The 11,379-nt window shown below is 46.8% G+C and overlaps 1 protein-coding gene across 2 annotated transcripts; it reads left to right on the plus strand.

The window, feature by feature from the left end:
* Positions 1 to 769: 769 nt before the first annotated feature.
* gtf2h4 (general transcription factor IIH, polypeptide 4) lies at positions 770 to 10,994 on the plus strand. Of its 2 annotated transcripts, none has more exons than XM_079231639.1 (14): positions 770 to 822; positions 1,538 to 1,656; positions 1,739 to 1,843; positions 3,661 to 3,792; positions 3,947 to 4,132; positions 4,916 to 5,024; positions 6,561 to 6,629; positions 6,747 to 6,830; positions 8,117 to 8,285; positions 8,699 to 8,829; positions 9,565 to 9,612; positions 9,692 to 9,770; positions 10,288 to 10,349; positions 10,774 to 10,994. In XM_079231639.1, the coding sequence occupies exons 2-14, from the start codon at positions 1,541 to 1,543 to the stop codon at positions 10,882 to 10,884; spliced, it is 1,401 nt and encodes a 466-aa protein (XP_079087765.1). In that variant the 5' UTR covers positions 770 to 822; positions 1,538 to 1,540; the 3' UTR covers positions 10,885 to 10,994. The 2 variants fall into 2 exon arrangements, with proteins under 2 accessions (XP_079087765.1, XP_079087764.1); XM_079231638.1 differs by having other exon boundaries at positions 803 to 930.
* Positions 10,995 to 11,379: the final 385 nt, after the last annotated feature.

The raw sequence follows: 11,379 nt of genomic DNA on the forward strand, positions 1-11,379 counted from the left end.
AGATTCAACAAATACATTAACGCAAACAAGTGCTCCTGAAACACATTCATGTTGGACACCTGCTTCATGGTCATGTTTAACAATCTATGGATGAGTACATGGATTATTCTTTATTAAGTCTACACAACATACATACGAGGCATTATGAAGAGTAGCTGATAAGAACAGTTGTTGTCCTGTTGTGCTCTTCATGGTGGATCATGAACTATGGAACTATTCAGATGTTGCCTTATTGCAAAGTTGGAGGTCAAAGGTATGTTGACCTTGGGGTCAAGAAAATGTCACTGCTAAATATATTATAATCTAAACTTTACAATAATAAATGACTTCATGATATTCTGTGTAGTTTACCCTCTTTTAAACTGGCTTTCCATATAAAATGGTGAGTGAGGGATGAAAAAAGGAGTGATATACTGCTGCAACGCTACCATGCATCTTCAAGCATGACCTTGAAACCAAGAAGAACCTTTTGGGGTCTTGACTCACAACACCACGTCTGATTATCTGACTTAGCGTGTGCGTGTGTGTGTGTGCGTGTGTGTAAAAAGTTGTTTTTAATAGTTTTAGATATATGGACATAATATAGGGGTTGAGTTGGAAATGCTGAAAAGACATTTGGACTTTTCTTTATTCAGGTTGATGAATCCCAGTCCCCGCGCTTCACCTTCCGTCCAGCAGGGGGCGGTACTGCCCTTCACGTTGTTCCACGTTTGGCATTGAAATAGCAGAAGAAGACCATGACCAATAAGCTCGCTCGTATTAAGGTCACATGACCTGAAAACATGGCCCCACAAGGAAAGACAAGTGCCGGATGACAACAATGTAATTACTTCGTACTTTAACATACGTTTACTGTCGGTATTTCATCAAACAACACGTTAGACCTGCGCATGCTCATCAGCGTGTTTCAAGACTTCCCGGCCCGATAACGTAAGTGACTTTGTTGGGAGGGACTGTTTTGAATGTAACACATCATTTCGGAATACGCTGTTAACGCACAGCCTCACTAAATACACGTTACGTATCATGTACGTGTGCCGAGTCAACGGGTGGTCCGAAGACGGAAGCCCGGGTCAGGCCGTGTGTTCCGGCCTCTGTGCTGAGAGACAAGACCACCGACACAACGCATGGCTGCAGACCACCGACACAAGGCATGGCTGCAGACCACCGACACAACGCATGGCTGCAGACCACAGACACAAGGCATGGCTGCAGACCACCGACACAAGGCATGGCTGCAGACCACCGACACAAGGCATGGCTGCAGACCACAGACACAAGGCATGGCTGCAGACCACCGACACAAGGCATGGCTGCAGACCACCGACACAAGGCATGGCTGCAGACCACAGACACAACGCATGGCTGCAGACCACAGACACAAGGCATGGCTGCAGACCACCGACACAACGCATGGCTGCAGACCACCGACACAAGGCATGGCTGCAGACCACCGACACAACGCATGGCTGCAGACCACCGACACAAGGCATGGCTGCGTGGCGCTGTCCTGGTGACGCTCTCCTTTCTCCCGCAGGCCATGAAGCTGCGGGTCCAGCTGCAGTGCAAGAACCTGCACGAGTACCTGAGGGAGCTGAGTCCTGAGGTCCTGGACCGGCTGTACAACCACCCGGCGACATGTCTGGCGGTCTACAGGTCTGCTGCGGAGACACGTGATGCTGGTTATGTGGACTCATGACTCCCAGGAGGATCTTATAGTGGCTCTCATCTTTTACAGGGAACTCCCCTCTCTGGCCAAGAACTATGTGATGCGCATGCTGTTCCTGGACCAGCCGCTCCCCCAAGCAGCTCTGGCTCTGTGGGTGAAAATAGACAGTCAGAAGTAAGTCACTCCACTGCTGTGTCTCCATTACACCTCCAGCAGCCCTGGAGGTCCGTGGAGCGTTTAGATTCTGCTCTTTGACTATTTTGTAACATTTCCCCCCACTGACCTGTTACTGGAGAGTTTACTTTATGATGACTGGTTTTTAGGGATTAGTGCTAGTTTGTGGCTCTCTGCAATGAACAACTCTGCAATGAGCAACTCTGCAATGAGCAGTCTTTGAAGAGAACGGCTCCTGAACTCGAAGAAGACTTTTGTTGTAACTGTAGTATAGCTTCAGCCTCAAAGCACTTCAGCACTCCATGACATCATTCACACACATGAGAGGAGCTACCATGAAGGAGCCACATCAGATTATCTAACATTCATACAACGTAGAGCAGCTACAGAAGACATGTAGGGTTAAGTCTCAAGGACACATGGGCTAGCGGAGCCGGGGATCGAACCGCCGATCCTCTGATTGAAGGAAAACCCTGCTCACTACTGAGCCACATTCTCCTTTAAAGGCAGGCTGCAACTCAGAAGCCCTGCTGCTGCTGCTAATGCTGCTGCTGCTAATGCTGCTGCTGCTAATGCTGCTGCTGCTAATGCTGCTGCTGCTAATGCTGCTGCTGCTAATGCTGCTGCTGTAAATACTGCTGCTAATGCTGCTGCTGTAAATACTGCTGCTAATGCTGCTGCTGCTAATGCTGCTGCTGTAAATACTGCTGCTAATGCTGCTGCTGTAAATACTGCTGCTAATGCTGCTGCTGCTAATGCTGCTGCTGTAAATACTGCTGCTAATGCTGCTGCTGCTAATGCTGCTGCTGCTGTAAATACTGCTGCTAATGCTGCTGCTGCTGTAAATACTGCTGCTAATGCTGCTGCTGCTAATGCTGCTGCTGTAAATACTGCTGCTAATGCTGCTGCTGTAAATACTGCTGCTAATGCTGCTGCTGCTGTAAATACTGCTGCTAATGCTGCTGCTGCTAATGCTGCTGCTGTAAATACTGCTGCTAATGCTGCTGCTGCTAATGCTGCTGCTGCTGTAAATACTGCTGCTAATGCTGCTGCTGCTGTAAATACTGCTGCTAATGCTGCTGCTGCTAATGCTGCTGCTGTAAATACTGCTGCTAATGCTGCTGCTGTAAATACTGCTGCTAATGCTGCTGCTGCTAATGCTGCTGCTGCTAGTGCTGCTGCCGCCCTGTCCGTGTGAAGGAGAAAGTAGAGTTGCTGAAGGGGTCTTGAGATGTGCAAAGGAAGCACACACCAGTACAGACTGTATGCTGCTGCTGTTACCGCGCCCTCTATTGGCCAAATGGCATCACAGGTGTCACTCATATCTACTCACTATGTCAACCAAATTCAATCCATTTCATGTATTTGTACAGCTCCAAATCACAACTTCTCCTCAGAGGGCTTTACATCCTGTACACATAGACATCCTCACATTGGATCAGGGACATCAACAGATGTCATGTGACCAGACTGAACAACACAACAGAGTTACAGCACATTAAATGCATATGACAGAAAAGATTAAAATAGTAAGAGTAGTAATAGGAACAAAAACAGATTTGCATACAATTCAAAGTGGCAGAAAAACAATCTTGATTGACATCTGTGACAAAATGTAACCGATGTATGCAAAGATATAAACGTATTGATTATTATTAAAGTACGTCGTGCACCAGCAACACAAAAGCCTGTCAGCTTCTAGTATCCATTGCTTCTGTTTGAAGTCTACCTGTTGGTTGTGTATTTGCTCCTGTGAAGGTATTTAACTCTGTGAGAAGAAGCCCTGCGTTCACCGGCTCTGGTTTGTGTGTCTGCAGGGATCATGATGGCTGTGTGTTGGTGTTGGCCGGCCTGCGCCTCTGGCACAGTCAGCAGCTGCAGGGCGGCCTGCAGGGATACATTTTAAACCCAGTGTTCAAAGACAACCTGAGGATAGCGCTGCTGGGCGGGTAGGTCTGCTCCTGTGAGACGATCACTGTGTGCATGTGTTAACAAGCATTAATGTCACACCCACAAGGTAACGGCATCTCCCGCCCCAGTAAGAGCCCAGTCTGTGTAGCTTGAGTTGGTGCTGTTTGCGGTAACGCCGGTGTCGGCACACAGGGGCAAAGCCTGGTCGGACGAGGGCAGCTCTCTGGGGCCCGACCGCCACGCGCGGGACATCGAGAGTCTGGACCGCTACGCCATGGAGCGCTGGGAGGTCATCCTGCAGTTCATGGTGGGCTCGCCCTGCGCCGCGGTCAGCCAGGACCTGGCTCAGCTGCTGGTCCAAGCAGGCCTCATGAAAAGGTACATACACGTTTATTTATCCACTCGGTTCATGTCTGGGTCACTTCTGCTTGTCTGTTAGGTTGATATGTTACTGTCAGATTTCTGTCATTAAATGTTTAACGCTGTAGAACCTGCTAACTTTAAAAGGCAAACGCAGCTTCCCATCGGACTCCATCAGCTCCGGCTCACTTTAACGTTCCTCCATGAAGATGCAAAGTGATATTAAATATGCTTTTGGTGACCAACTGGTATGATATCATGCTGGCTCAGCACTGATGATGCAATACAGAGGAACCAGTCAGCCTGCTCACCAGCTGATGATCCATGTCGAGGACATGTTAGGTTCATGTGTCACTTTTAGGTGAAAAAAGAATCTGAGATGAATTTGGTAAATTCTTCTCCAATAAAAGCAGGACAGAGCTAAAGAACCAAGTTAGCACACTATTAAGTTTAGATTTGAGCAGAAACTCTTTATTCACTTCATTCCCTTTTGCTCGTGTGTTTCTGGTTGTGTGGCGCTCTAAACTGTCCAATGCACCGACCCAAACCCATTAGGGCATTAATGAGTGAATATGAGCATGTCTCTGCAGCTCTAACATCATGTAGAAAGGTCTTTTCTAATGGCGCTCATTCATCACATGAAAAAGCTTCTCTAAGGACAAAGACCCATCCTCCTCCATTTCTGTAGAATTATGGGAAACCCAGACAAGAATGCAAATGAATAAAGTGACTGGACTACTGGTTGAATACTTGTAGTGTTGGTGGCTCACACATGCACACGTCGTCTGCTCTGTTTGTCAGTGAGGCAGGAGAGGCGCCCTACATCACGTCGGCTGGCTTCCAGTTCCTCCTCCTGGACACGGCCTCTCAGCTGTGGTACTTCACCCTGCAGTACCTCAAAACCGCTCAGGTATCTGGGGATTATCTGCTTTTGGACCTGATTAGCTTTAAATCACCCATCTAGCATTACATGTGCAGTATGTACGATCTGGCCAGAACTTTAGTTTCAAACCTTCAGAAGTGAACTCCTAGCGTTGACGTTGTGTCAAAGATGTCTAAACATGCTAACCAGCTGGCCTCGGCCCGCCCCGTCTTGTGGTAGCACGTGTACCTCTGGAGGCGTTGGTGACTCCATGGAGCATCCAGTCTGTCCTCGGTCCAACATGAGGGCCGAGTAGAGCCGCCCCGAGGGCTCAGCAATAATACATCCACGTCTGTGTATGTTTTATAGTTTCTTTATTGGATCGAATCCAAAGTAGCAGAAACAAGAAAACCACGTGTGCCCTTGCCCCGTCCTCACAGCCACCAGGAGACCTTCAGTGGGTCCCCACCCCGTAGGGTCTGATCTCTCCATGCAGTCAGCACACCTTCGGCTGCTGCCAGTAAGCTGGTTGGACCCAGCGCTCCACCGCCCGCTGCTTTAACCACCAACCAAGGCTCGGCCCCCTGGAGGTCCCCCTCTGGCCAATGGAACAAACCAGAGTGGTTCTCTTTCCTCTGAGGCCCTGGTTAGCGCCGCAGTAAACGCTAACGTAAACTTGCGGCCCTCCCCGCAAGATTCTAAGGTAGCGGTGTTATTTTGACCGGCTCGCACAGTTTATGCAGTTGGTTGAATTTAATGTATTCTTATCACGCTGTTAGTAAGTAGTTGGCTTTTTCATAACTGATGCCTTCAGTGTGTGTGTGTGTGTGTGTGTTGTGTCACATTACTAGACCCCACCCACCTTAAGGCTCTAGAGGCTCACAGCTCATCATCATTCCTGCTTCAAGCTGCTGCAGACTCTTGTTACAGTGATCATGTCTATGATCTCTACTTCCTGCATGAGCCTGATCACTGCCCTGCTAGTGTGTGGAATGAACACAACATAAAGGAGGACAAGGTGGGCATACTAGCCACCACCTGCAGCATGGATGAACTCCTCTGACTGAGAAATGGTCGCACAGTTCATACAGACATCAGCAGCTGAATTCATCCCGGCTCTTTTTGTTCTGTCCCTTCTGAAGAACCAATCATGGCCCAGTGACGTAGAAAAGGAAGCCATGTTTTCAAATAGTTCCAGAGAGTAGGAGAATACAGGCGGTCTTACGGCCCATCAGAGTGGCATCTGGCAGTGTGGAGGTCTGGAAGCGGCACTCGGACTTAATGTTGACAGATTCATGTTTACACACAAGTGAACAGTTGACTAAATAGATGCATTGTTAAGGGAAATGAAGAAAAATAATTGCTTGAAGATTCTTAATGTCAAATAGCTGCAGGAAGTGTTAAGTTTCAGTGCTGGTGGTTTATCAGTCTGTGAACAGGTGTGTATGATGTGAGCTCTAGAGTGGGTTCTGATATCAGCCATGGTGTTTGTTAGAGGCCGACATTCATGTGTTCATGCCTGCTTTTATTTTATATATATTTTCTGAGCATATCTGATATACATGACTGACTCGTCTCTTGCAGTCCAGAGGGATGGAGCTGGTGGAGATCCTGTCTTTCCTGTTCCAGCTGAGTTTCTCTACTCTTGGCAGAGTGAGTGCACAGCAGTTGTGTGTGTGTGTGTGTGTGTGTGTGTGTGTGTGTGTGTGAGAAACAACATGACGATGTCAGCAGTGTTGTTATTGATCATGTGTTGCCCGTGTGCCTCAGGATTACTCCGTGGAGGGCATGAGTGAGTCATTACTCACCTTCCTGCAGCACCTGAGGGAGTTTGGACTCGTCTTCCAGAGGAAGGTGAGGCGCTGAGAGGAGAGTCAGGATCCACTAACACACACCATGGTGTCAGCACCGCTTCCTTCACATGTTCCTCGTCACTGCAGTGATAACATAATGATGGGATGCACCAGTTCTTCCATTGCAACTAGACAATGAATTATAAAGCTGCACTCTACACGGGTCATGTGACTATATGTGAGCAACATCCAGCTCTAGAACAAGTTAACGACACAAGCAGCTTGGACATCACAGTAGCCGCAGAAATGACCGAGGCAAAAGAGCCTTTTACAGCCAACACTGTGTGTGTGTGTGTGTGTGTGTGTGTGTGTGTGTGTGTGTGTGTGTGTGTGTGTGTGTGTGTGTGTGTGTGTGTGTGTGTGTGTGTGTGTGTGTGTGTGTGTGTGTGTGTGTGTGTGTGGTTTTGCCTCAGACATCCAGACGAGTCAGAAAGCTTTAAATGTTGAATCTAAACTGTTCCCAGCATCATGGATGTCTGGTTGTTGCAGAATCATTATTCCAACATCAAACTGGAGTTCTACAATCAATCAAACTTTATTTCACGGTCCAGATAAACACAAAACAATTAAATAGAATGAAATGCATACAAGAGCACAATTTAAAATGCATAGCCCTACCAATGCCTTCTAAAGAGACGCTGTACCAGTGCTGGGACTGGTAGCGTGTTGTACTACACTTTATCTTTGATAAACAAGATGATTTCATTTTCTCAGTCTGGCACATAAGATTTCTTAAAACAGTTTGGAAAGTATTAACTCCTGCAGCCAAAAACATCTCACTGGCATCTCGGGCTCTCCAGTAATATTCTCTGATATGTGTGTGTTGGAGACTTGCAGCAAACGGGTGAATAGAAGTGACGACTGAATCGGCCGAAACAGGTTTCCCTTATTTGTCACAGAGCTTCTCCTGGTTCTGAGATGATCCCTTCCTACAGGATGCTGTCCTGACCAGTGGAACCAGTTAAAGCATTGTGACCAGTCGCCTGTCTTCAGGGATTCAGATGGGATTCATTGAATTGACAGCACACAATATCATATCAATAACATCCACTGATCCCTGGCAGGTTGCAATCGATGTTGGCACTAATAGCTCACACAAGTGAAACTTGATGGTTGCTGATGAATGATGAGACAAAACAGACTGTTTAGAATATATTTATAAAACATAAACAATAAGGGAGGCAATAATGAGGGACATTGTTAAAAGATATAGCGCTTATAGTCATGACACGTCTGTATGTTTATGATATGTTAATATTCTTTAATTCTTCTGACTATTGTCATCAGAGGAAGTCGAGGCGGTACTACCCAACCAGACTAGCCATCACCCTGGCTGCAGGAGTCATTACCTCCTCCTCCTCTTCCTCTTCTTCCTCCTCCTCCTCTTCCATCCCTGGTACTGGAGACGCAGGCTTCATTGTGGTAGAAACCAATTATCGTATCTACGCCTACACAGGTATGTAGGAACACTGGAAGCTAACTGTGCTGTATGCTAACACTAGTAAAGACATTCTACACAAGTAGTATTCAAATGAGACCAGCTTTGAAGTGAAATAAATCATTACAATACCTCAGATTATCCAGATGTTTAGTCGGTAACAAACAGCGAGAGTTCAGTCTGTGTGTACGGACCTGGAGTCAGGAAGTGGTTAGCTTAGCATACTTAGCATAGAAACAGGTATCTTTGCTCCACCCAGTGTTCATAAAAATCTAAAGCGTTGCACAATATGTATTCAGTGTTTCTGCATGCATCTGATCAAGGTGGTAGATGGACTGTTCTTGTATAGTGCACATGGCAGCGTGTCAGCACTTGAAGGGACTCGTTCACAGAACCTGTTCTGACCCGCTGGGTTCACGTGTGTCCCCCAGACTCGGAGCTGCAGATCGCCCTGGTGGCTCTCTTCAGTGAGATGCTGTACCGCTTCCCCAACGTGGTGGTGGCTCACGTCACGAGGGAGTCGGTTCAACAGGCCATCGCCAACGGCATCACAGCACAACAGGTACTGGACCGCTGCTCACCACGCACTGCAGCTGCAGTGGGATGTCCCATAGCTCCATTGTAAAGGCCCTTTATATGTATACTGCTCTCCTTAACGCACAGAAATATGAGGAATATACTCTGTACGCTGCCATAATATGGTCCAGCTGGCCCTAACATCCTCTTCTCATAACTCTGTCTATGTGTTGATATTGTGCCTTTGGAGGTACTTTAACAGCGGCCAGCACACGGTGTCGAGGTCAGGGAGGGAAACTCCCACAATCCTCTGCTGTTCTAACCCCCCGGGCCAGGTCCCTCCTGGTCTCTGCCTTGTAGCTGGAAGACCACACAGTAAACACTGGCAGAGGATGCTCTCTATCACACTTCTGTACAAGTTAACCAGAAGCTTGTTATAGCTTCCTCAGGAAGAAGAGCCTGTGCTGGGCTTTCTTCACCAGGTGTGATGTGTTCAGGGACCAAGTGAGGTCTTTAATAATGTGGAGCCTCAGATGTCCAAATAATAGTGATGAGAAGTCAGTCAGTTCTTACACTGGTCAGGATGTTGACCATTTCCAGTGGACCAGAACCAGATCTCAGTTTCTTACTCATATTTCAAATATACACTATCAACAATGAACCTTTCTGAGAATGTATTCAACGTGTTACAGAAATACTTCCAGAACATGATTTGTTATGGAAATGCTTCTCACCTGTATGTGTGGATCAGACCTCCCTTGAAGTGTTTTTCCCCCTGCAGATTATCCACTTCCTGAGGACCAGAGCTCACCCCGTGATGCTCAAACAGGTACGCCCACCACACCCTCCTCTCACCCCTCATTCTGATGCGGCTCTGCAGTGTCTTCACCTCCATGTCTGTGCTTCAGACTCCAGTGCTGCCTCCAACTATAACGGATCAGATTCGCCTGTGGGAGCTAGAGAGAGACCGACTGCAGTTCACAGAGGGTGAGTTGCCAACAGATGACTGGATAACAGGCCTTTAAGTACACTTTGTCTTATTTTATCTCTCTCAGATTTCTGTTTTTAATTTGCACACTTCCTCCATGTTTACCTGTTGTTGTTGTTGTTGTAAGGATACATTCAGTATCATTTCCTCAGCACTAACTCTAAGCAGCGACATTCAGCCCAACGACGACGCTGAGAAGCAGCTGCAGAGAGATCTGTTGTGAGAATGAGAGAAGCTGATGAGCACCTTTCTACCCACCATCTGAGAACTGGCTTTTATTTGAGAATTTGCCGTATTTTCAGCTTCAATAACATTATCAAAACATTTCTTTATATTTGTAACGAATGTATCTGCTTTATAAACACAGTTGTTGTGATTTTAGGATCAGTGAATTGAGTGGAGAAGTCAATGTGTGTGATTGGTTTGTCAGGCCCGAAGGCTCAGTCAGTAACAGAGAGGATGATGAGGAGGAGGTAACCTTCCTCACCGGTCTGCATGTTGTGGTGTCTCCCTCAGGAGTGCTCTACAACCAGTTCCTGTCCCAGGCCGACTTTGAGGTGCTGCGAGACAGAGCTCAGGTTGGATTTTATTCCTATTCCATGACTGAATAATATCATATTCTATGTTTTCTGCTGTCACACTGTTTATGCTTGAGTCAGTTCAGGAATTCCTACCGTCCACAACAGCAATTTCCATGTTTTTGCAATTTTCCAGTAGTGAAATTACACATACACTATAAAGGTATCTGGACATTTGTGCTCCCGTATATTTGTGTACGTGAAGGAAAGTCTGGCCATCACTTACCAGTCGTGAAGTAAAGTCGTACCAGTGAGTAATTGCTATGTCAAGCAGTGTGCCGCCATCGCTAATGATAGATCTGACGACCATCATCTAACCAACGGATGGAGCAGGACTCACTATGGGCTGGTCCTGCTGGAGGCCCTTTGTGGCCCTGTGAGGAAGGGCTCATGCTGTGTGTTGACCGGAGCTGTTGTGCTGCAGGGGCTGGGCTGTCTGGTGTGGCAGGACGTGGCTCACAGGGTGATGGTGGTGTCGCCGCTCGGACACAGTGAGGTCAAGAGGTTCTGGAAACGCCAGAAGACGACGTCGTAGCTGTGTGACATCACACCTGATGTCAGGATGGTCCTGCTGCCACATTGATGCATTGCTATGAGCGCTGTAAGAAAGTGGAGATGATTATTTTATACGTGTCATTAAATGGTGATGAGAAGAAAATGTACACCTCTGCTCATTCTTCTTTGAATTGAAACTTCCTTATCAAGTAGTTATGTAATGTGTAGATGAAATGGTGTCATGTCTGAATATGGATGTGGGTTATAATATTCTTATTTAAAGGTACGCTGTTTGTCCATACTAGCTTCCTCACGTCTTAGTCACACCCACAACAGAGGAGAGAGGAGTCAAGGCAACAGAGGAGACATTGTTGCCTTGGTTTAGAAGAGACTTAATAAATATAACACTGGTACAGTACATGGTATTCAACCAATATTTGACCCGAGTATCTCAGTATTCCTGTTTGTAGTATTTTTATTATAATTGTAATTAACTTCAATTCCGCAATACATATATATATGTGTATGTATGTGT

The sequence above is a fragment of the Taurulus bubalis genome (assembly GCF_910589615.1).
Source record: "Taurulus bubalis genome assembly, chromosome: 16".
NCBI lineage: Eukaryota > Metazoa > Chordata > Actinopteri > Perciformes > Cottidae > Taurulus > Taurulus bubalis.